The following is a 26,849-nucleotide window of genomic DNA, read 5'->3' as shown; positions in this document are numbered from 1 at the left end:
ATATTCTATACTTTAGTTATTATCTACAAATCCAATAAAAAGACCAAAAGAGATACAATCCATATTACAATATTCTCAGCTTGTCTGTGCCACTCTGCCCAAAGCCCATTTTTTTCTACTGAAGATGTAAATCTTTAAAAACTGGTCACAAATATAAACTGCTACTATAAAGTGCAATGATATGGCTGACTGATGTGTTTTTAACAGTTTTTGAACAATAGAAGTCTGTGGCACAAAGGAATGAGCTGTATAAAGCTTTGGCTACATTGTAATTTTGGTTTCTTTATGGGATTTGTTGGCAATAAGCAAAATATAGAAAACCAGTTTTCAATTTAGAGATGATGAATCATTTAAAAATGTCCAATTTTGCACTCACCACCAAGTTGCCTATGACCATGACCAACATGAACACCAGGATGCAGAGGGGCTGCCCGGCCACTTCCATACAATCCCACATGGTCTCAATCCACTCGCCGCACAGCACCCTGAACACGATCAGGAAGGAGTGGAAGAAGTCCTTCATGTGCCAGCGAGGCAGCTGACAGTCATTGGAGATCTTACACACACAGTCCTGGTAGTTTTTGCCAAACAGCTGCATGCCCACTACAGCGAAGATGAAGACGATGATGGCCAACACCAGCGTCAGGTTTCCCAGGGCGCCCACTGAGTTACCGATGATCTTGATGAGAGTGTTGAGAGTGGGCCAGGACTTGGCCAGTTTGAAGACTCGTAACTGATGAAAAGAACAAGGTGAAGAAAACAAACAATGCTGCATCTTTACAAAAACTGTTACTTTAAGTTTCAAGTTGGATTATAAACTGAATCCGTAAATGATACTTAAGTGAGTTTTCTGTTTTCAGGTGAATTTTGTCTTTATTGTTCAGACTGATTCAAATTATTTTGCAACTCTCATTAGCCAGCTACCAGCTGCTAATGCAAAAATAAATTAAAAAAACTGTACAAAATCAAATTTTAGTTTGAGTGCATGTCTTTTCTAAGCTTTTCATGTCAATAATAATGGTTTGTTGCATTGGCTACAAACTTAGACAATGGCAGATAACTCATAGCAAATTCTCCTGAATGTACATGAGTGAGTTAACGATTCCTGTTACCAGTCTGAAGGAGCGTAGGACAGACAGCCCCTCTACGTTGGAGAGACCCAACTCCATCAGACTGAGGCAAACAATGACGCCATCAAAGATGTTCCAGCCCTGTTGGAAGTAGTAGTAAGGGTCCATGGCAATCAGCTTGAACACCATCTCAGCTGTAAAGATCCCTGTGAACACCTGGAAAAAACACACAATGACAGGTGAAAAAAGTGGAACATTACTTACTGTATTTGTTTACTTAAAGCTGCAACAATCAATATTTGCACACTGACAATGGATCAAATGAAATGGTCACTTGTAGTGACAAACCCACAGATAATTACCACTCAACTCTGCAGTTACCTTCAGCACAACAGAGCGTTTTAGTGTCTTTCAGCTCATTGTTTTGATTTTATACTGTTTTGTTCAGTCTCATCACTCTCATCAACCTTGCTGTTTTCAGCAAAAATGATCTGACAAACCACCACTGTGCACCACCTGCCCAGACCCAAATGGCAGGCAGACAAATTAAGCAATTAGCTGGTGAACATAGTAGCATGGAGTGCTATTTGGCTGGCTCTTTAGCTAGTATTTAGCAGCTAAATAGCCAAGTATTACACACAGGAGTTGGTAACAGAAAACAGAGCTAAAAGAAGGGTGAATATTGAGCATTGTACATTCATCAGGTTGTCAGAAACACAACTCCAAATGAATGCTGATGTCGCTCTATGTGTGGATGTGTAAATAGGCAACTTAAGCTAAAAACTGACATGTTTCCCATCAAAAAATGTTATAAGTATATATTATGACAATTTTGTGTTTGAAGCTTGTTGTGCTGCCCCAAAACAGGCAGCCAAAAGAGATAAAATAATCCAGTTTTGAGTGTAAACTGAGGTTTAGATGATTGGGATTAAAAAAATAGAAAAAAAACTCACTGGAGCACACACTGGATACTATGCAATTTGCTAGTTCAAGTAACCAAATATCCAAACAGTTAAATTTGAATATTTAAATTAAAAGAATGTTACAAAATGTCTGCTGACAATGTTAAGAAATCCTTTAAGTAACTGCTTGATCTGCACTACAAACTAATGAAATGTTCCTTAGCCCATGGTGTTTCCCAAGTTTCCACGTAATTCCATGTTAAGCTGTTCAGGTTTGTGAGACATCCTGGTAACTAACATACAACAAACAAACAAACTGGACCAAAACCTCAAGCAACTTGGTGAGGACAGTTAGTAAGAAAGTTGCTGTGTGTCTTCTCATACGTGTGTTTCCAAACTTGAAGACACTGGAAGGGACTGTAATTTAGTAGGGGGATGGCAAAATACAAATGAGGGAATCAGCCCCACATCATGCTAAAAATATTCCCTCTTACCAAGGATAATCACAAATAGTCTAAAGCAGGACCTTTGACAAATGATCAACATGCCCCTGTTTGACCACAAGTCTAGCACAGCATCACTGGCAATAAAAAGCACATGCTGTCTGATAAAGAAACACTTTATCTGAATGAATCCCATTTCTCTTCCCTCATTACTTTCCTCTCATTGAGGCTATCAGTCCTCTCCACTGCCTATCTACCACAGCACTTAGGAGAAAGTTTGTTAAATGTTGGAAACCTTCCCACTCCTATCATTAAAAAGCCCTTACCAGATTGCCTACTGAGAGCATCGTGTTGAACTCATCAGTCATGGGATAGTGCTCCAGGGCCATGAAGAGGGTGTTCAGCACAATGCATATAGTGATACCCAGATCCAGGAAAGGATCCATCACCATAAACTTCACCCACTCCTTCATCTTCAGCCACCAGGGGCAGCAGTCCCATATCAGGTACTTCTTGGCGAATGTGTACCAGCAGGGATGGCACTTTTGCCTCGATTCCTCCAGCTCTGCAAAGAGACACCAAAGCCTTTGTTTAAGATTACCCTTTAAAGGTCCATGCTTGTATAACTCAGGGTTTAATTCAAACCAATCCTTGAGTCAAAATGTGATTGAATGAAAGATGTGATAGAAATTCTCTCAGCATAGAGAGAATTAAAAGAGTAGTTTTTAGTGTTTGAAGGGACTAACCATCCATTGCATCGCTCAGGAAGCTGACAGAGCTCAGCCCTCTTTTCCTGTGCACAGGAGGAGGCTCTGTCACTGTTGGGGAAGGCTGAAGGAGACATCTGGGAACTGTGTCTTCTGCATTGGTGGGTATCTGAGAGACAGAAAACACAAAAATGAAATACAAAACTTTCTTCTTTCTTATATTGACGGGCTGCAAGGGTTTTAAAATACTACATCCTAATAACTGCATATATTTCACTTCCATTACTCACTGTGTCTTCCTTGATCCTCTCCATGCTGTGAGCAGGCATGGAGGTAGGGGTGTGCAGGCCCACTGTTGTGACTCCATTCTGGTCGAGGGAAATGTTGAGTCGGCCGTTTATATTGAGGCTGGGGGTGAAGACTTGGGAGCAGTGGCTCCGCACACTGCCCGTCCTCCTCTTCCAGGGTGTTGCCGTTGAACTGGTGCGACTTCTGAAGACGTCCCCATGAATGCTGTACTCATCATCCCCAAAGTCAGCCTCCGAGTTGTTGCGTGCCCGGAATGAGCTGAAGATGCTGATCTGGCTTCCTCTCCTGGTGCTAAGGGGGTGAGAGGAGAGTGTGGCCAGCAGAGGGTGGACCGGCAGGGGAGAAACAGGAGGCTACAGAGACACAAAGAGAGACCTTAGCTCCTAATAATGAGAACATCAAAAGCTATCTAGAGTGTGTTTGTTGTTTGATGTACCATTGGCTCATCCAGTGGGTCAAACTTCTCTTCAGCAGCTTCCTCTGCTGTTTCTTCTGATAATGTCCTGTGAGATCTCCTCCTTCTGCTGCTGCTTCGCCGTATGCTGCCTGTCTTCAGACAGAATGGAGACAACTCTGGGGACAACACGGAGTCTGTCTCCTGCGCTTGTCTTTTTGCTGCCAACTTCACACAGAAAGAAATTATGTTAACAATAAGATCTTAGCCACATGGAAATCCTTCTTGACTGCTTGCTTTGCACCCACTCTTTGCTCTCTGCGGAGGTGCTCCATAGCCAGCTGAAACTCCCTCTCTTTCTGCCAGGCCTCAGCGATGGTTGCCTGATTCTGCTCCTCATAGGCCATGGCCACTACAGCCAGGATCAGGTTGACCAGGTAGAAGGAGCCCAGGAAGATTACCAGCACAAAGAAAACCATGTAGGCTTTCCCCGCTGAGCGCAGAGTCTGAGGGAGCAAACATGAAGTCAGTACAAGCGAATTCTCATATCGAAGAAAGAAATTCTAGTCTTCTTTTGTAGTTTTGGCATTATGTATAGTTATACTGTATAACATTTTACTCAGTAATTTAATTGCTGAGATTTTGGGACTTTTTGTGATTTGACTACACATTTTCTTTTTTTTCATTTACTTTTTATATCTAAATCCCTTGTTAGATTTTGACAAACAATTAATAAAGTTTGGTAGCTTAATAATTTGCCTTTGTTTACATTTACAGTATAGTCATGGTATAGCTACAGTAGCTGGTTAAGGTAGAGAGTTGTTTATATCCTGTCTGAGTGTTATCACTCCTATTATCCATTTAAAGCTGCTTTTAAGTAATAATCTCAAAGATTTTCATTTAAATAAATGTCTGTTAAGTCACTATCTATCACTGTATGAAGTAACACAATGGTGATTGAGCCTATGGCCCTCTGATGAAAGCCCTTGCATGTGCAATATTATAAATATTACGAACTAGTTGTCAGTGGTGACATTTCCGGGAAAAATCCCAAGCGGGGCACAGTTATTGATGTGTTTTCCATCATCCAGCAGTGGTTGGTCTGCCAGAGAGGGTATGTGGCACTAATGCAACAGACTCACTATTCAACTCACTTTTGTGTGAAGCAGTATACTGTTTTTTTCTGGTCTCTGCTAGTGTTGCGAGTAAACCAGCAGTAAACAGTTACTGACGTCACACAGGCGACACTGTTTGGATCTCTGGGAAGTGAGATCCAAAAACACACCTGCAATTACTGCTTATCGCCATAGGTGCCGCCAAAGAGAAACAGACATCTTCAAGATTTTTACTTTAACTAATTTTTTGGGCCACTTGCAGGCAGCGTAGCAAACAGTTACACACATACACAACACAACACTTATATATTATCACCTTATAAAGTTGTTATGGCAAATGTGTTAGCAAATAGTTGCTTATCAACACATCCACTAAACACAAAGCAACATTAGCACTGATTTGATGTTGTGTTTGTGTCCAACTATCAAGGATAAGTCCAGTATTCACTCTCTTTTAGATCTGTTTTTGGTCTCCACCAGCTCAGAAAAATTATGTTAATCACGTTAATTGCTGATAACAGCTGCCTGATGCATCTGGAAACAAGGTTGATAACAACAAACAAAACAGCAAAGTTGTAGACTGGAAAAACAAAACAATGAGCTGAAAGATACTAAAATGCACCATCGAGTTGAAGGGAACTGCAGTGTTAGGTGATAAATCTATAGGTTTGTCTCTATGCCCCTTTCACATTACATGCAGTCATTTGATCTGCTGTTAATATAAAAATATTGATTAGTGCAGCTTTAGGTTTTTGTCCTTGTTTACACTTATAGCAAGTGGTTTAGATAGTATGGTTAAAAATGGAGTGTTGTTTATATTCTGCCTAACTGCTAATGTTGCTCATTCATATGAACTACAGTATGTTGTAAAATCATGTTGAGTGACTTTTCACCCATATCTCCACAGTTAACCAGGTAAATGGAACCTAATCATAACTGTTATGAATTACGGCTAGTCTATGAAGAAGCATCATTATTTGACAGTTGATTGAGCAAAACTATTGTACTCTACTCTGTGTTTGTGGACCAATTAAACATTTTGAGGAGTTAAAATACAGATTATTATTCAGGTGAACAACAAATCCCCACATGATATTGGTGGATTCAAAAATGAGATTCAAAAACAGCACCTGGTGAAACAGTTTCTCCCAGTAGTCTTGTGTCATGAGACGGAAAAGGGCCAGAAAAGCCCAGCCAAAGGTATCGAAACTGGTGTAGCCATAGTTTGGATTTCGTCCTACTTTCAGGCAGTCAAATCCATCGGGACATTTCCTGTAATGCACAAACAGTTTAAAGGCAGAAGACAGATGATTATTGGTCCAGCCTGATAAGGCTGAGCACAATGAAATCAAAAGCAGCTGGGACAGATATAACTGTGGTAGCGTGCATGCTGCTACACCAGAGTTAAAAACATCTCCTGTATCTACATGTAGCCCTGCGACCTTTGACTCCCCAGGGGAGAGAAGCGGATGAGGCAGTAAGTACATACACTGCTATCATCACCATTATTTCAACTGAAGAGGGCACTTGAAATTCGTTCCAGGCAGGAGCACTAAAATGCACTGGAGCAAAAGGGATTATGCCGAGCCAGATGGATATCAAATTGCAGTTCAAAAAATTTTCAGCTCGATGCCTCCATCTCTGATCTTCATTGTCAACATAGTGGCATTACAGCAAATATTTAAGTCCAGCAGCTGAGAACAAGCTGGACTGCCATGTCAATCTGAGTGCAGAATAATTTCGTAATGGCAGGGAAACAGCTGGGTGGGAGAGCGCTGCTGTGAGAACAGCTGTAGATCTCACCAACCAGCCAGCTAAGCAGGAATGCTCACTAATATCCAGCAGTGAGGACAGTGGAGGCTGCGTGAGGCCAGCGACATCTTCCTGTCAGGCTGTCCCTTGCCTTACCACACTGCTCATCCTGCGAGTCCACACATCTGTTCACCTTTTTTACCCAACATGACAAAACACTACCATACCAGAACCTGCAGACATTGCAATACTTCAAGTACAACACTTTTGCAATTTTGCATGTTTTCACCCATTAACTACATTTTCATTATTTTGTTTTGTAAATTTAAAATTGTTGTTGATCCTTTTTCCAAAGCAAACTTTTAGATTGATACCATTCATTCCAGGCTTTTTGGGAGAAAGATAGCGGTTGTGCCAATGTTTGCTAATTGTTTGTGAAAGTTCTCTGTGAGTGTGATTTTTACTGGATTTGTTCACCGTGTTGAATTATCCATCTTAAGCAACTTCAAGTCTCTGCATATTAATTTCCTCAGCATAATACAATGAGTGAAAAACAATGGACGCACAGAAGGTAGGAAATTAGTTTAAATTGTACAAAAAAAGTATAACAGATTCCTAAATCACAACATGAGCCAAATTATTCAAAACCTCCTTTAATTAAACTCCTGAACTGCGCACAGTGGTTTAGCGTTTAATCATTATTCCATTTGCTCACAATATCCTGTTCGACTTAATTTTCTCAAAACTAGACTACCTGCATCTAATGACGTACTCGCTGATCTTATTACCATACGGCTAGCCAGTGTTGTCACTTAAACAACTACATGAATGAGAGACTTCTGGTCTAATGAGATGATGCTGTAAAAACAAGGCACCTGTAAACCTGAAGGTCCAAGAGGTTTCTATAGTAACTGCCCTGGAGACTGCTCTTACATGACTATATCCAGAGTTAGCACTCCTCAAGGAGAGCTGCTGTACTCACTATGGGATCAGATCTGCCTCCATGCAAACATCCACAGCCAGCATGAAGCCTGGTTGGTTGTTGTTTGCACTGTAATATATGGTCATGATAATGTATATCTTTGTCTATGTACATCCTATAGTGTGTTAATTAATAGTATGTGTAATATATTGTACATTCTAAAGTGTATTTTGAGTACTAAGTAATAATTACAGTAAGTCTGCTTACTGAAGGCATAATCATACCATGCCCACTTACAACAAATCCCCTTACATCACACCTAAACATGCCATAAAAAAATAATATACATGCAACTTATTTTTAGATTTTTAGATATATTTTTCCTATTATTGAAGACAACATTATTGTTTTCAATTCATCATTTTAAAGCAACCATTGTTTTCAATTAATTTCTGCTCAGTGCAGCAGTGAGTGGACTCTTGAAATTTGCTTTTCCATTAAAATTACATAATCATTGCACTGTAATGTCGTTTAAATGCAGGTTGATTTTAAAAGTGTTCAATGCCTAAAAACGATAATGCCACACTAACAAGAAGGTGGATTGCACAACTAAAACAAGGTTCAAAAGTCTACTAATTGATTTTGATACTGTACAGAAATGAAGGAAGTTCAATGGCTTCCTGTAACAGTGGGGAAAATACATTCAAAAATCTAAATTTGGTGACATGCATTTGAAAATGGACAGGAAAAATGCAGAGTACCAATGATTTGTAATTAATGAACTTAAACGTTCAAAACATTGTCGTGGTCCTTTAACTTTGATATGGGTTTCATATCTTACAAAAAGCAAAACAATCTGGGTTGTGAAGGAGTTATGAAAACGTCACCACACAGCTCCACAAAAACTCATCATATCATCTTAACAATATTTATATGCACTAGCTTTGACAGCGCAACATTCATTTCCTGCAGTTTTGCATAACAGACAAGCACAGGAACATCTGTCAATAGCAGCCAAGTGATTTCTTCCTGTGTTGGGCGGGGCTCCTCACATCAGACCGGACAAGGGTAAAAGTTGAAGCTGTCTATACAATCAGTCATAATCCTTGATGCACAGTGGCTTTAAGATGTGAGGGGGATAAGCATTTGCTTGAACTCTGCAGTAGGCGCGATGAGAAACAGCCTTTGAGCAAATCATTTATCACAAACTTGTTAACCATCTCGGCTGAAAATATAATATGTGAATATGTGTGTTTGTGTGCATGTGTGCCCACTTGTGTCTGTGTGTGCTTGTGTGCATGTGTGTCTGTGTGTGTATGTGAATCATCATAACGTATCCAAAGCTTTAATTTGGAAATCTACTCAGGGATTACTTGTTGGAATACACTCAAAAGATTAAGCATCCTCTATGTTTTACGTCCTCCATCCTGACCTGCTTAATATCTTGCCCGTCTCCACAGCCTGCCTCAGAAACTTCCATCTAAAATGTCACAGAAGTTAAAAGGCTGTCTCAATCATTTTGCCAACAAAAACATAAACTACTTAATGCTTACTTTAACCCTATAACATGGGAACACTGTCCTGAACCTCACTTTGATATGATAATAATCTAACTGAAAATACATTATAAAAGCAATGCCATACATACTGTATTCTTGGTGACATCAGATTAAGATTAAAATTAAAGGAAGACAAAAAGGTCTAATCCTCATTGTTCTCTTATTGTGCAGCCATTAACACACCCATTAGAGACAGAATAAAAGATATTTATATAATCTGATATTCATATCACTGAATGTGGATCACAGTGCGCTGTTAGAGCTCCACAAATGGCTGAAACACAAACAATAAGCAACAAATCTAAAAAGGTCCAATTGCTTATAGGTAAACTGGACAGCTGGATAGGTCATATCTCTGCTAGTCTGATCTTACTGACCTACTATTTCAGGGAGTTTAGTGACGTCATTCCCCCCCTAAACGCCCTCCAACGTATCCTCTTTTCACTCTGACTTGAACACAAGTCACTGAATCAGATTTTTCTTCTGTAGGAGATTAAGTTCCTGTGTTTTTGGAAGGAGATTAAATACAGGGTTGGCTGCACTCTGATGACAAATGTGTGACTACCTCCGCTGTGTAGACTATTCTTCTTCTATTAACTCATGTGTATTAATATCTATATTAGCTCTATGCTATGAAAAGGTTCAATTAGGACCGCCAGGGTTCTATTCCCTAAAATCAACATTTTGTCATGAAAAAAAGAGCCTTGAGATGCTGTTTTTGACTTACAGGTTACTGCACAAGAGTGCTACAGCACTGCATAAGCAGTCTTAATTTCAATCTTAATACTCTTAACTCGCCAATTAATTAAAGTTAATGCTAACTGTCAACAAAAAATGTTAAGCTCTAGGTAACTAAAACGTAAAATAAATAAACTGACATACATGTTAGATAAAATAACATCTCTGCAAGCCTTCTCTCACTTTTCATAAAAGATTTATTTCCAAAAAAGTAGCTTGGCTAACGTTAATGCTAGCTAACATTAGCCACACAGATGAGCCAGTGAAGCTGGATGCTATGTGGATTATCCTTCATTTTACTAATGCTACATGTGTAATGTTACTCAAAGTTATTAAAATCAGGTGCACTCTGCTAACGCTACTTAAAAACATACAACTCATGATATTATAGGTTATAAATGTTTTTTAAACAAACACCTAAACACAGTCAGAAGATGACAAACTAGCTTTTCAGTTAACGCTAATACACAATAGCTAATGATCATCGCCCTTCATTCGGCCATCAAATAGCCTAAACTATGAAACAAGCATAAAATCCCTACATCGGAGAAGCTGAAGAAGGCTAAGCATTTTTTCTTGAAAATGTGATAAATGGATTAATATATTGTTTAGCATGTTTAATTCAATGTCTAATTATTTGAATTTAATTAATTTATTGGTATTAATTTGCCTTTATCTGTGTGTGTTTGTGTGATGTTGCTGTTGTTTATTATTATTATTATTATTATTATTATTATTATTATTATTATTAGCATTAGCATTAGCATTATTTAATCAAATGGAAACTTTTCCTGTGCTTTTAAAGAAGATTATTTCGCATTTATGATGAATCTGTAAAATGGCTCTATAATGAAATGTTCTAGTATGCTTTACATGCACAAAATATAACCGTTAAGAGCGTGAGAGAAAAAAAAATCTGCACCAGACTTGCAAAAGCTGCAAAAGCTATCATCACCATTTTTTGTTATTTGCTATCATCCATTATCTTGTATCATTAACAACAGCATCTAATAGAAGCCATTTGTTGAAGCTGCAGGATTTCAGATTCACACAGATGGGTATTTAGTTCACTATAACCCTTGAACTGGGCCTGGCATGGGCAGAGTCATCCTGTTGTGCTTGTTTCAAAAGCATTTGGATTTATAGGATTATTCATTGCGTAGGCTGAGTAGCAATATTTGGATGGTTTCACACTGTGCCTTTGATTGGGAACAAAGTCCATAACTCCACAGAAAAAAATATTATCTATGCATGTCTGACATCACATCTGAGAAGGCCTCTAATGCTACATATTTAACTTTCTTTTGCTTAAAATGAAAGCAATTTCACTTTGCAAGATCTGCTAGTTATCATAACAAAGATGTCAGCAATTAAATCAGAAATATTTTTAGCATTTTCTACAAGACACAAACTGAGGTACTGTAGCAGTTTACTTAAAGACACCAGTCCAGTATCTCCTCTCAACAATAACAGAATATCTATCTGAAGTGATCCGGTGCACTCCGGTTAACCTAATCATGTCATAGAGCTTTTGAGATGATGAAATCTCCAAAGACCCCCCTCTCTCCAGCTGGCAACTCCATGTTTCTCAGTAAAGGGTTCCAGTGGAGCCGGGGTGATTATCCACACCACATGTCATCTTGCGTACAGCCTCTCTCACGCTACACCCCTCCCTCTGATGGGATCATTCCTCTATACATTACGCCGCTTAGTCACAGATTGAAAATATGGAGCCCAAATTACATAATCTATTATGTTATATCTTTTTTCTTATCCCGTGAAAACTATTTGCACCAAGTTTGGTGCTCATGCTACTATATCCAATTATACACATGATATGCATGGGATCAAAAGCCATTAGATGCTAAACATTTTGATATTATGTAATAAGCAGCAGATGATCAACAAGCAGTAAGCAGGACAAACACTCACTTACCCTGCATCATTGCCATATCCACATATTAAGGCATCCTTTGCTCCTTCAACTTTGTAAAAATTATCTAAGGGAATGGGAACAACAAGTTAAAGAAACAAAATTTTTAAATATTTTCTAACTTCATGTCAAATGATACTGTACAGAATTTAGAGCATTGTATATGTGTGAAATGCTTTCCCAATTTAAGTCTCTTTGCTTTTGGCTGACCTTCGCTGCTGAGGAAGTCCGCCCTGGAGCTCCAGGTTCTGTTGTTGCAGATGAAAGATGCATTGTGGCTGTAGGAAGAGTTCACGCAGTGTGCCAGACTGCGGATGCACTTTTGTCGCAGGAGCCCCATGAAAAGCTGCAGGCCGATGAGGGCGAACACGCTGAGACAGAAGACAGTCAGGATCATCACGTCTGCTAGCTTCTTCACAGACTGGATCAGAGCACCGACAATAGTCTTCAGACCTGGACGGGGTAGAGAAGGGAATATATCGATCGTTTGGTCTTATAGCAATGTGGGAAAGGATTCAGACATGTTTGGAGTGAAGGGATGAGATGTAGAAACATGGCCAGGAAGTTTGTTTACCTGGGATAACTGAGATGGTTTTCAGGGCTCGTAGCACTCTGAAGGTTCTTAGTGCAGAGACATTTCCAAGGTCTACAAACTCTGTCACATATCTGGAATATGATATAAAGAGCAAAGAGATTTAACAAAGTAGGACTTCTGTATGATCACTAGGGTTAATAATCATCTTTAGACATAATGGTATACACTGTATATGATTTCTTTATAAATTTCAGTTACATCACATGACATCATGGGTATCACGTGATTGACATTACATGACACTCCTTAAAGCCAAGACTTTAAGTTGACACTAAACTTACAGCGAACAAAATGTGAAATAAAAAAAATATTTGCACAGAATTTGTCAGTGACTTTCCGTAAACCTGAAATACCAGATTTTTTGTTCACTGGGGGGCAACAAAAACCACCAGCTAGTCATCAACATTGTATATCTGTTGTTTGGTACTGGGCAGGCAGTGTACAGACATGTTTACAGTGGTTATAGCAGAAAAATAGCACATGCTGGGAGCCTGTAAATAATAACCGAATAATTAGCTGACTGAACAGTAATGAATCAGGAGTAAATTAATCGCTGCAGTTAATGACAGCTTTTGTTGTGTCTACACCCACTAAAGGTGATTTTGTCTTGCTGTTTTCAAACAAAGCAAATGTCCTATCAGGATGAATGGTCTCAGACAATGCAGCAGCATCGAGAGGTCACCTCTGGTCTAATCTGCCACCTGCATCATGGGTAGTGTGTCACGGCGCACAGATCTCTGTCCTCCACAAGAGGCTTATAGTTCATGGTGTTTCAAATCATCACTGAGGATGACTGACTGAAGTCACTTTGACATTGCTGCAAAAATACTGAAAAAAGGGCCAGGGACAAAAACAATCCCTCAAGACAGAACCTGAACACTGAATTAAAGTGGAAATATATTCAACCATGCAGGAAAGATAAAGTATTTAATGGATGTTTCTCTAGTAGTTGCTACACACACACATCTGCACGGTGTCGCCACTGCTAATGGAAAGTGCATGTCAGGTGAGACTGATTATCAATATGATGGTATATGAAGGATATTATTACTTACGCCATGACAATGACGCTGAAGTCCAGCCAGTTCCATGGGTCTCTCAAGAAGGTGAACGGCACTATACAGAATCCTCGCGCAAATATCTTTATCGCTGACTCAAAAGTGTAAATGGCAGTAAAAGTATATCTGGAAAATATTCATGGGGAAGAAAGAAAAATGCAGCGTTATCAATGAATCCAATGTTACAGAGAAACAGAAACAACAAAACAGAATTGAGTTTTTAAATAAATTACATTCAGTAACAATAAGGACTGAAATCTAACTGAAAAGAAGGCATGAAAAAAACTGAATGCAACTGATAATTTACAGTAACTATAATGATTGAGGAATGATGTCACTGACAAAATATGTGCAGGACATGAAGTGCCATGCCTTAACAGTTTAAATTAACGTATCATCTATGATATGCACACTAATATTAATGAATGTTCCATGTTTAAAACTCTATATATGTTGTTTAGCATGTGGAGCAGATAACCTCTAATGGGTTTAAACATTTTCATTCTTCCCATTTAAGCCAAACAAATCAAAGATAGAGCTTCAAAGTTCATTTTTGACCTTCAAAACAGCAGTTGAGCAAACAATCTCAACAAAGATTCATTGCTCTAGTTACCAGGTGAGCATAATTTACTTACTTACACATAGAAAAGAATAATTTAATTACTAAGAAATAGTTTGACATTTTGGGAAATGTGCATATTTGCTTAGATGAAAAGGTTAGATGAAAAGGTGAACACCACTCTCATGCCTGTCCAATAAGTATGAAGCTACAGCCACCCGCCTGTTAGCTTAGCTTAGCATAAAGACTGGAAACAGGGGGAAACAGTTAGCCTGGCTAAAATTTTCTCACCTTTGGACAGAGCTTTCATTATTTGTGTTAAGATAAGCTAAAATAAGCTAAGCTAACCAGTTGCTGGCTGTAGCTTCATATTTACTGGACAGATGAAGGCGTTATCAATCTTCTCATTGATCTCTCAAGAAAGCGTCATAGCCATAATATGAAAAATGATCTGGTGGAAACGAACTGTTTCTCTTTTCACATTTATTACAAAATTAAGTTGCAGAAGTGAATGAAAAAACAAAAAGTCATGCTGCATGCTAAACATGCAACAACAACTTAGCCACATCTTCCATATCATGCACAGCGCAATATTTTAAGTGGCAATTTTCATTCCACATCACATGCTTTTTAAAAAAACATTCTTACTGTATTTGTGCAGTAAATATAACATGCATCATATACTTACATGTCAACCGATTCTTTCCTTCATCACTGATAAAGTAACAAACCTCGGCAAGGCTCCACATTAGGACATATAATATGTAGCAAAGTTTACATTTTTGCCTCATTCACAGTTTTGGATCAGACAACCACTTATTGCTGTATGTACTTACTCCAGGTACTTGGTCCATAGTGCCGGATCAGACATGGCCATGAAGAAACAGTTGGTCAGAATAGTGAACATTATGAACAGGCTGAACAATGTGGAGAAGAGGTTAAGGAAAGTATACAGTGAAACACTAATTTACAGTAATACAGTCACAGACGTTTTTGTGACGAGCCAACAATGTATACAAATAGAGCAGACACAACATTTCTTATAATCCTCTGCAATATATCCATTAGGATAAACCATCATTGTATGCCAACGGCATTACAACTACAGCACATGCAGATTATAGAGTATGTAAGTAAATTCCATTTATTAAATCAGGGAAATGATATCATTCTCTCTTATGGATAAAGGAAACAATAACAAGTTGTCAACTGACAACTTTGACAGATTAAATAATATTACATTTAAATGTTAAAATGGTGAACAGTGTAGAGATATTGGATATTTAATGTTAACTGAGAATTCTATTGCAAAACGAACATTTGGTGTTTTGGTAACAAGACTGTATGTAGTTCAAAACAAAACAGTGTGAGTTAGTTATTCATGTGATTTATAATCTATAATCTATAGCATAGAATAGATACAGAGGAAAGATTCCCTCCTGCATGTAAAGTACGAATGGGCTGTCTGAGAACTAATAGGCAGCCGTCACATGATGTGAAATCTCCTTGCTCTTATTTCATTTTAGAGATTAAAAGAGGGATATGAAGGGATTTGGTTTGCGATGCCAGAGAGGACCATTACAAAGCTGTTTCAGAAATGGGACTATGGAAAAATCCAATAGAAACCTACGGGGGAATCAGTAAATATTATAAATTGGCTTATCTGCCAGTATGAGATGCAAGGAGTACCTTCTAGACTTTTTACTATATCAGATTAATATTTTGTTGGGAAGATGTCACAGTGGATTGTTCTCAGCAGGAGGTCTGATTCACAGTATAATCTGCATGTTATCACTAATGTGAGGACACTGACATGAATACTTCTACTTTGAAATAAAGCACTTTTTTTGAGTGGTTGTCAAAAACTGGTGTGCAAAAGCAACACCTGAAAGCTGTTTAATCACCTTCAGGCTCTTGTAATCCTGATTATTAACTGTTAAGATATGGTATTATCACACATTGTCATCTTCATCTCATCTGTCATCTTTTTTAAGCATTTAAATGCACTAGTACTCTATCCACAAGTTCATTAATATCATCTCTAAACAGAGTAATTAAAGTAACAGATAATGTGATCCAACAATAAAATATCCAACCTGGCTCACTCAACCAAACAATTACATCATTATTTTACATAATTTAGTACAGATTGCGACAGTTATTACATCATTGTGCCCACGCACAGGGCGATAAAAAAGGATATGAATGGACTAAAATTTTTATGGCGATTGTTCTGATGAAGTGAAATGGACTAAATATGTAAAGTGCAGATGTGGCACTGAATCTGAAGATGGCCTTCCCTTTGTTAAGTACTATAAAAGTCTGTAAAAAAAAAAAAAACAGGAAGAAACAGAAATCATTTGTTATTCCTCACATTCTGCAAATAAAGCATAAATATAACAAGTCATCATAAATAAATAAGAGCCCTCCTTAAATCATTTTCCCATCATGCACAGACACATTTTTCAGTTCTACTCGACAGCAGCATTGCCGCGGTTCAGCATTATGCAATATGGAAACTGTCCTTGTGCTACAATTCAGTATTTACTCTCATAAAGTACAATAATATTATATCATTCTTGTGAATCTCACACTGTGCAATAATTACATCTATTTATGTGCAGTATAACTCCAGTGTATACTACATTGGCATACACTTTGCCATTTTATATTTATTTATTCATTTCAGGACTTGTGTTGTGTTGTGGTTGTGTGAGACTATGTTGTACTGTGTTTTTAATGCACCAACCAGGAGTAGCACTCCTAATTTCATTGTATCTACAATAAAGGCTTTCTATTCTATTCTATTCTATTCTATTCTATTCTATTCTATTCTATTCTATTCAGTTTTCTTTACCCAGCAGGGTAAAGGGTGCTGTGTTGAGTCTACCACTCTGTCTACCATCTGTGTTAACTTCCACCATAAGCACTTTTGCGTCGAAGAAAGCAGTGCACATACATGCAGCGAGCGAGGCCAGCTGAGATAATGGAGGCGACTCCAAAGCGGGCTGAACCTTTCCCTAACAGATGTGGCATTTATTTAAATATTTTTTCATCTTTGGATAATCCTCCCATCCAGCAGCGCATCACATGCCAAAACAAAGAGACCCTGAGAATGACTGCCACGTCCTTTTTCATCTCTCCATAAGCGGCCCATTAATGGGCAGCAGCCTGATCTACCGACTCTGCAAATCAAAACTTGTTAATCCCATTTCTGCATCCATAAGAGATCTAAAGAGATGCAGTTGCTCTGCTTTTCGGCTAGCTGCTCTAAAACACTGCTCGGTGAATTCAGTGGAAACCTCAGCTGATCTGGAGGATTCCTGCTGTATCATGTTCACAAGTTCAGATGAGAGTTTCATGGATCATTTAACATGCAGGCAAATGTATGTAGTGTGTCAGTAAAATAGTACTGGAGCATCTCTGATGCCAGTGATTAATCATCAGTTGCCATTTTGCACCATCAATAACCATTTTCTGAGCTGATGTAGTGTTAGCTGAAGGACACAGAACCTAAAATCACTTTTCTTTAACTTGTGTGTTCACAGAAACTATTAGTAACTATAAATAAATCCTGTTTAAGGAGGATATATAAATAGAAAACAAATAGAACACATATTCCTGATAATGTACAGTCCAGGTGATGTCACTAAAGCTTAATCTATTTCTGTCATGAACATTTTAGGTGCAAACTGAAACCAAACAGCTCATACATCTTAATAATGCTCAAAAGAAAGTAGTACCTTAAGAAATCTGCCACACCAATATAATTAAATTACATTTGCAGATTGAATGTTGAAAGTCATGTGTTGAATAAATTATATGGGCCTAGTTACTAAAATGTATAGATGGTGAATCTGGAAATGAAAAGTACTGGTATTTTTTAGCCAAACTGTACTAACAAACTGGTCAAATAGGTTAGTTTAGAGTCAACAATGTGTCAACATGATTTCATGCTACAATGTGGAATTAAATATATCATCAGTTACTTCAGTAGCTCATATCATTAAGGAATAGCCTGGACTGGGATGCAGTTGTTTACCTGACCTCACAATTTTTCAATCCACCCAACAAACTCACACACACTCAGAAATTCTCACCCTCTGGTTCTTGAAGTAAAAAGGATCGATGTCTTCCAGTGGCACCCCAATAAGCTCTGGAGGGATGTCACCGAAGATGCGTGGCAGCTGCTTGCCAGCCTCCAGGTCGGCCCTGGGTTTGGGTGGCTCTGCGTTCCTGTGAGCCTCCTCGTAACCCTTGGCATTCTTGGCCTGCTCCTCCGCAATCCGCTGCTCCAGGGCAGCCAAGGATTCGCGAGTGAACCGCCGCAAGCCATCAGGACCCGTTGGTAACAGCATGGCTGCCATCTTTTCATCCTGATTCTCCTGTACTAGAATTTACTTACAGCTACAGGTGGGGAAGTGGGGAGTGAAGACATAAGATGAGAGAGTTTAAGTGATCAAATTCAATTGGAAAATTTTATGAAAAAACAACAACATAGCATCATGGATGTCTTATTTCATTCAAAACACTAAGATAGCCATCTAAGATGCAATGCCTTTTTCAATCAGTGGTTAGCACAACAAATGAAAAGTATTCATAATATTCAGGAACCATACTTGGAGGGTGAACAGCTGGGTTTTCAAGTTCAATTCCAAACAGTTTTCAAACACATTAAAGCTGCACTAATCAATATTTTAGCCATGCTAACAGCACGGCTCTAAGAATGTTTGTTGGTCAGTCAGACGGGTCACCATTTTGGTCCAGACTGAAACTATTGTAAACACAAACTATTGTACAGACATTCATTGTCCCCAGAGGATGAAGCCTATTGACAACTTTATGATGGATTGCCATGAAATCTGGCACAGATATTCATGGTTTCCAGGCAATGTATCATAATAACTTGGAGATCCCCTGACTTTTCCTCTAGTGCTGTCATGAGATTGACATTTGACAACTGAAGCACCGCTGAACCTAACTACAGCTTCACAGAACTGCTAGCATGGAGACTCTTCTTATTGTTATAGTAAAAATGGATGAAATTGGTGTATGTATATTGTCAAAAGTGTCACTCTTTGAACCCACAGAGAATTACCACAAAACTCAACATCAACTTCAAACTTCATCTTCTTGTTTTGGTCTTATGGCCTTTAACTTTACTGTTCACTATGAGTCTCATCAGTTGATTTTCCAGACACAGCAGGAAGCTGTTTTCAATGAAAAGGCCCTGATACACTTTCTGTACACTACCTGCCCGGCATCAAACAGCAGACAGACAAAGCTAGTGACTAACTGGTGAACAAAGTGGAGCATTTAGCGCATAAATAGCCAGATATTTTCCTTAGGAGTCCTCAGAGCACAAAGGATAGGGATTTACATTTGTCAGGAGGCCAGAAATATGACTCCAAATGAATGATAATAGACCCTTTTTCACAGCAGACATTTTGACTTCTCAAAGCAGGAAACCATAGGCATAAATAATAACATTAACGATGGTTCCATTCCTTTAATTGTCCCAGTAAGCCATGTCAGTGGGTGAGCATACACAATTCAGAGTGCTGGAGTTGACTCACCTGAATCTAATGCAGCCACCATTAATGTCAATAATTCCACTTGTGCTTTTCTTGCTTTGACAAGTCAAAATGTTGTGAAAAGGGTCTATATTACTCAGTGTCTGCTGGATGTGTAACTAAGCAGCTGCTTTCTAATGTTAGCCACATCAAATGTATAAGGTGATAATATGTCAGTGTTGTGTTTCCAGCTTTTTGCACAGGTGAACAAAAAATATATTACTGTTTGTTTAATGACTATGTAAACAATTTCTGACTCTGGCATTCTTGGTTGTGGTGTCACAAAAGACATGAATTCAAAGATGAATGGGCAGAAAGTAAAACATAGACTACACATAATTTCCCTGAGATTGTCTCATTTTCTACAATCAAAAAGGTATGCTATCAGAATGATTACATTCTGCACAGTGACTTTAAAAAATCACCTTATTATATTTATTATTTATTATTTATTATTTTTATTATAATTCTATAAACATGGCCATTAAACAACTGGAAATACTGAATATTTTGGGCTTAATGGTCCCAATGGTCAATGCTGCAATATGTGACATTGCTAAAGGATAAAAGCATGGATATCAGTATCAATGTGTCTGTTCTCTATTTCCAACCCTGTATGAATGCAATATTTTAAGCTTAAGTCAGCAACTGCATTGGCTCTTATTATCTGATGGTACTGAGGGAGTTACAGTGACATGGTGTAAATTCTTTACTCTTACCACTGACCAGCTTCCTGTTATCCAACTGCCTCTGTCAAACTAGGGCAGCAATAGTTCTGAGTCAGGAGGATTAAGTCCACGGTCTGTAGCTCTGACCGGAGGTTTTCACCAGCGATGAGTTAGGATGGCGATTGCTTGCTGTTTGACTCTACTGAACCGGAGAAAACCACAATGCCTGGACATCAACCTGCCAGCAACCTTAAAGAGGTATGCTGTAATTATTTATTGTCACACCCAATAGCACCCCCACATGTCCACCCACAACCCCGTTCTCAAACTGTGAGCTGTGTCAACTTTCAAACAATGAACAGGTGGGCCAAAATATGGAGATTTGTGGGATCTAGTGAGCACTGTAACAAAATCATTGAGTGTATCTTGAAAGTGCAGGTTGTTTAAATGATCAGTGATTAACTGTGGCAATAATTGGTCACTGTTACAAAATGTACAAGCTACCATCTCACTAAATTTTTATTTGTTTACAGTAAGTAATTCTCCTTCAAATAAGAGCAAATTACTACAGGTAGTGGTAGAAATAAGGGCATTGTGCAGGCCAAGTCAGGGTTCAACTTAAACTTTCATTAATTCATTATTTTTGGCCACTTGGAATCAGTCAACAAGCTGTAAACACAGCTACATATTATCAACTAATAAAGTTGTTATTGGAAAATGTGCTAGCAGACAATCTTATTGGAATCTTGTTTCATGTGAATTGATGAATCAAAGTCCAATATTCACTCTCCTTTTAGCTCTGTTTTGGTCTCCACCATCTCCTGAGAGAAATATCTGGCTCTTAAGTCACTAAATGTGTCTGTCTGCTGTTTGTTGCTGGGCAGGTAGTGTACAGTTGGTGTATCCAAGCTTTTTTACTGAAAACAGCTGCTGGCTGTGGCTGGAAACAAGGTTGATGACCAAAACAGTAAAGTTGAAAGATGCAAAAATACTCCATGTAGCTGTGGGTTCATCATTATGAGTGACCCCTGTCACAATACACACAATCATTTGATCTATTGTTCATTGAAAATACTGATTTGTGCAGCTTTGAATTGCCCTCTCCAGCCTGATTATATCTGATTAAAACTATGAACAGAAAAGTGAACTGAAAGCACAGAATATGTTCAGTGGTGTACAAAAACACTGGGAATAATTTTAATATCTAATTCATAGTAAATGTTTACTGTTGGTAATTAAGATGTTAAACTCATGAAAGGTGGCTTTAAAGGTCGACTGGTGTCAATATAGTGGAATATTGATAGTAGCCTGATAATGAGGTGAGAGTACAGTAGACAATAAACTTCTGTTGTCCAAAGATGTTATTGTTGCAACATTTTAAGTATTTTTGCCACATTTGAAAAAATGTGTTTTCAGAAATTCATTTGGCATAAAATATATATTTATTATATATTATTTCAATACTCTTTTATTATAATTCAAAAAAATGTGTTCACACAATTAAACTGGGACACAGACATTGAAAAACAAAAAGCCATCTAGTATCTGTCTAGTTTACTAACATGTTAATAACATAAGACCTTGATTGTGTAATAACTGTAGCCGATTTTAGTATTTTTCTTAATTGATACAGAGAATTATTGATTAATGAGAGATGACTATCAGATAAGTCATTAAATATAGCTTGAATTGCTTGAAATGCTACCTGTAGATGCCGTAAATCTTAAGGAACACATTTGCTTTATTCTTTTTGGCAAACTTTGCTTCTCTGGACAAAAACAAAGCTGAAATATAGTCCGCAGGTAATCTGATCAAGAAGCAAAGCCACTATCTAAATAAAGACAATACTAAAGGCCTTTCCATGACCAAAAATTCACTCCCACAATTTAGCCAGTGACTGAGTCTGATATTTTAATAACTGAAAAAGCTTTCCAAAGAGAGGATTATATTTCTATGTTCCCCTTTTGATAGAGAAATATCATTGTATCCTTTTCATATTGACTAAGCTCTGTGAGTTTTCCATCTCCTCCTGTCCTGAAATGCATTGATCCCTTCACACGTCCAGCCAGACGCTAGTTATCTGCTTTCACTTGATCTGCTTATTTGGCCCAGGTTGATCTCAGATCAGCCTGTCTCACACAGTGTTTCCAGTGCTTTCCCATTTGCTATCAAAAAAATAGGTTAAGGTCCACTTGCAACGTCATAAAGCAGATAAACAGGTTCAAAGCAATGATATTTCTGTCATGATGTGACGAATCGTTCACAGAAACACGGGTAGCCATGCGTGTCTTCTTTAAAAGGTAATGATACAGAGCAGTAAAAAGCTGTAGCTATGACATACACTCTGTAACGCACATATTAAAACTGTATATGAATACTATTAATCTACATTAAAAAGCACAGAGAGAATCTCTGCCAGCGTGAACTGTCTGAAATTGCACGCCAGCTTATAAATGGGAGGAAATGGTGGTAAAGAATTAGACAGTACAGAGAAAAAAAAGTATTTTAGTTGAATGAAATTTAATTCCCATAACAGCCAGATGTGATATGGTCATCATAACTACAAATAATTATGATAATTAGATTCAAAGTAGAGCGGAGCTGTGGACTGGCAGTTTTGACACGCACGCACAAACACACACATGCACCCACTTTCTGCAATATTACAGTTTTATATTTTTAGACTCATATTTTTAAGTAAACAAAGAGTAAATCAAATGATGGCAAAATACTTGAAGATATCTTACAGATATATATCCCATGCACTGTTTTTGACTAGGCTAGGTGGCAGGCTTGTAGCTGATTTGATTCCTACAAGCAGCAGCAGAAAAAGTGGGGAGCTACTGCCGATGTGCTGCTGAGCAAGGCACTGAACCCCCGGTGAAATATTATGATGCAGTTCTTTTTATCATCAGTGCTGCAAAAGTTTAAATAACAAAGCACCAACTGCATGTTTCGCTTCTTTCTCATTAAAAAAAGGGACAATACAGCAGCCTTTAGTATTTTTGATAGAGCTAATAGGGATGATTGACAGGTGATGTAATGATGACAGTGTTGGTAGGACTCTGTTACAGGCCAGAGGACAATATTGAATCTAATATAGCATTTAGTCTGAGGATAGAATCTCTTTCCACAGATGGACTATGTTTGAAAAGTAATACAATATGATATGATTTTTTTCTAATAACACATGTTGGGGTCTTTTAACTGAAGCTATACACCAAAAGACTGAGTGGTGATAATTTGACGTAAGGAAGCCTAATTTAATTTAAACAGTGAGTAAACTGAACCATAGTAAGTGGATATAAGTCAATAAAATGAATGACAGTAACAGGCATTACAACAAATATCCTCTGGACCAGCTGCCTTTGCAACTAAAACTAGCTTTAAACAAGACTATGACGGCAACTAACGATTATTTTCACTATCGATTAATCTTTCAATTATTTTCTTGATAGATTGATTAGTCATTGGTCTATAAAATGTTGATCACTGTTTCCCAAAGCCCAAGGTGCAACCTCAAATGTCTTGTTTTGTCCTGATCAAAAGTCCATGACCAAAAGATATTCAGTTTACTATCATAGAAGACTAAAGAAACCAGAAAATACTCACATTTAAGAAGGAAGAACCAAAGAAATTTTGTAGTTTTTCTATTTTAATTTGATGAAAAACGATTAATTGATTATCAAAATAGCTGGTAATTAATTTTCTCTCAGTCAACTTATCAGTTAATCGACTAATTGTTGCAGCTCTAAACAAGACTATGAACTTCAGTAACACTACTAAATCATATAACAACATTCAATGCTGTGAAATCTGTGAGATAAAGGAGAAAAGTAGAACCTGAAGTTTTTAAGGAAATAAACGCTTCTTGGTTTAAAATTTGTTTTTGTCGTTTGTCGTTAAAAATGCAAAATCATAAGATGGTTTATCAATAGAACACATGCTGTTATTGTCTGCACGCAGTTAATAGCATTGTGTGAATTATTCAGTTTGTCATGTGTAAGGAAGTATAAAGTCCTGTGCTGATGTGCTTGTGTAGTGTTAAAAAACAAAACAAATAAATGGTCAAGAATGCTACATGTTAGTAAAGTTGCACAACTTAAATGTGTAAATGATAAATGAATGAATTACTGTCTGAAAACAGTATGCACCAAACTAAAAAAGACATTCAAAAGCAAAAGCAAATGCTTTGTCACGTCACATCACCTCACGTCAACTTCTAATGAGTTTTGACTGAGTGAGACTATTATATCAGTTTGGAGGCTGGAAAATATCCAATTTATATCTTCAGACAGATGTTTGAAATGCTGTGTAGTCATAAAAGATCTTGAGATGATTTTCTGTTTAAACTCAAACTTCAATGTAACACTCCCCTTTGCTGAAATGTCTTTTAAGTGATGAGTAAATCATTAGCAGTATCACCTGTTTATTTTTCTACATCTACATGCTTGTATTTAATGGTATTTACAGGTAGCTTTACTCTATTCCTGTTTCCTGTTGACTGCTTTTATTTGAAACAGATATCTTGACCTGGATACTGCAGAGGTTGTGCTTAATGTGCTTGATGCGGTTTGTGGACCAGGTCACCTGATCGCAACATGACGTATGACCTGATCTCACTTGTTATCCTTCCTCCAGAAGGTTCTCTGTTATTTATCAAGCGTAGCAAAAAAACAAAAAAAAAAGTTTTCAGCAACTTTATCACCTGAAAAATCATTCAAATGTGTTAAAGTACTGTTTTAACAACTTATTTAAATATCTTTAAACCTGCAAAAGCCTCTTTGAAATTTCTGTCAATGATTTTTCTTGCCTTAGTTTGTGCTAAATTCTCTCCTTGATATTCATAATCCAGAAAAAACATGTATTTCATGTTTCCAGTGAATGTCTTGCATTTTAAATCACAGATTGTGTCTTTGGAGTAGACAAAATGGGATCATCTTGATGTCATTATGGTCATTATGTAACATGCACTATTACCAAAACCATTGGCCAATGGCAAACAAACAATCATGTAAAGGTCTCTGACATAAAAATGGCATCTTGAATGTGCCTTTGTGTTACTTTTATTCTAATATCAGGGGTTTGTGTTTCTCTGGATGTATACGTTTGAATCCTTTAGAGGGTCATTTCATAAACGTTTCAGTCTTTGGTTACTCATCATGATTAATGATATACTTCTGAATTTGTGGTTTCATTTGGGCTTACTCTCTTTATGTTGCATGTTGTCTGTAAACAACTCTGAATAAATGGCATTCCATGGCATTAAATTTATATTTCTCATTATGTTTTAGGTTGGTTAAAAGTTTTTGTTTCCTTTCCCTCATGCTCTGAATTGTCAGCTGTACTGTAACAGCAACACATATGAAATTACAACCTCTAATACTTAATTAAACAATATTATTCATGAGAACTGCTAGACATTGGCCATGACAAACGACATTAAAAAAGTTTTGAAACAATGATCCACCACACACTGAAAGTAACAGTGTACGTATTGTCTGGTCTTACTGAACCATGTTATGTGTCGCACTCTCAGAGATTCAAACTGCAATCCTAGGTGCACAGACTGAACTGATGACCTACTTCTTTTGCAAAAACCTTTCAATGTAATTGCAGCAGATAGCTTAAATACGTAGGTTACAGAAGGTATAGACCTACAAAATGAGACCGTGGTGGAAATCATTACCAAGACCAGGTTGATGAATTGATGAGAAATGATTTTTATGAGCTCTGCTGCTTGAGGCTTATCCACAACTGCTTGTTGTTTGACTTCCACTTGAATCAGTTTGTGAGTTACATCCGTTAAGTCACACAAGGAGAGTCACATCTGTGACATCTGTGGTTACATCTGTAACTGATGTAACCAAAAGGAAAAGGGGTCGAAAAATGTGACAAGTGTGTAACCACACTGCTTCACAGATCATTGTTAGTAGATTATTGTCATTGCATATAGTACAAGTACAACTAAATGCAGTTTTACATCCAACCAAAAATAAGGTGCTAATGAGGCAATATTTACAGGTGAGACTATATGTGATATATGGTTATATTAAAATGAAGGTGCTGACAAGGCAATATTTACAGATAAGGTGCAATATTTACAGATAAGGCATATATAAATTACATACAAATGAAATGAAATGAATATTATATATAAGAATAAGTACATACAATTGTTTTTGTTGCTCATAAATAACATGTGGGAGGTAGACACTGAGGTATGGACATTAGCTTTGATCACTGTAATAAATATGTGGAAGAAGCAGTGTAAGGTCCATGAGTGTGAGGGGGGAGTGGGCTAGCACTGTGAATTAAAGTCCTTGAATATGAAAGGGGAGTGAGGGAATGGGCTAGTGCTGCAGTTCAGAGATCATGAATGAGAAGGGGGAGAAGGTGGAGTGTGCTAGTGCTGGGTTTGAGAGTTCAGCATGGTTATGGTGTTATGGAAAAAAACTGTTCCTGAGCCTACTGGTGCTGGACCTAAGGCTCCTTCACCGCCTCCATGATGGGAGGAGGGCAATGTAATGTGTCACCCATCAAATTTCAACA

At 37.7% G+C, this 26,849-nt stretch overlaps 1 protein-coding gene across 3 annotated transcripts in view; it reads right to left on the bottom strand.

The window, feature by feature from the left end:
* LOC121907955 (sodium channel protein type 4 subunit alpha B-like) overlaps positions 1 to 26,849 on the bottom strand; it is a 45,155-nt gene that overhangs the window by 16,516 nt on the left and 1,790 nt on the right. Inside the window, exons 2-17 of one of the 3 annotated variants that reach the window (XM_042427546.1) lie at positions 18,157 to 18,463; positions 16,260 to 16,378; positions 14,893 to 14,982; positions 13,495 to 13,623; positions 12,419 to 12,510; positions 12,055 to 12,297; positions 11,848 to 11,911; positions 9,047 to 9,094; positions 6,071 to 6,212; positions 4,134 to 4,331; positions 3,868 to 4,053; positions 3,413 to 3,784; positions 3,162 to 3,291; positions 2,742 to 2,980; positions 1,113 to 1,286; positions 377 to 733 (exon numbers count right to left, since the gene is read on the bottom strand). In XM_042427546.1, coding sequence (XP_042283480.1) covers positions 377 to 733; positions 1,113 to 1,286; positions 2,742 to 2,980; positions 3,162 to 3,291; positions 3,413 to 3,784; positions 3,868 to 4,053; positions 4,134 to 4,331; positions 6,071 to 6,212; positions 9,047 to 9,094; positions 11,848 to 11,911; positions 12,055 to 12,297; positions 12,419 to 12,510; positions 13,495 to 13,623; positions 14,893 to 14,982; positions 16,260 to 16,378; positions 18,157 to 18,423 — 2,850 coding nt within the window. In that variant the 5' untranslated portion in view covers positions 18,424 to 18,463. Of the gene's footprint in view, positions 1 to 376; positions 734 to 1,112; positions 1,287 to 2,741; positions 2,981 to 3,161; positions 3,292 to 3,412; positions 3,785 to 3,867; positions 4,054 to 4,133; positions 4,332 to 6,070; positions 6,213 to 9,046; positions 9,095 to 11,847; positions 11,912 to 12,054; positions 12,298 to 12,418; positions 12,511 to 13,494; positions 13,624 to 14,744; positions 14,812 to 14,892; positions 14,983 to 16,259; positions 16,379 to 18,156; positions 18,464 to 26,849 lie in introns of those variants that run through there. The other 2 variants (XM_042427547.1, XM_042427548.1) reach the window with 2 other exon arrangements.

Source organism: Thunnus maccoyii, chromosome 12 (assembly GCF_910596095.1).
Source record: "Thunnus maccoyii chromosome 12, fThuMac1.1, whole genome shotgun sequence".
In the NCBI taxonomy this organism is placed as follows: Eukaryota; Metazoa; Chordata; class Actinopteri; order Scombriformes; family Scombridae; genus Thunnus; species Thunnus maccoyii.
Note: the sequence above shows the minus strand (reverse complement) of the source record. Positions and strands in the feature narration are given on the sequence as shown.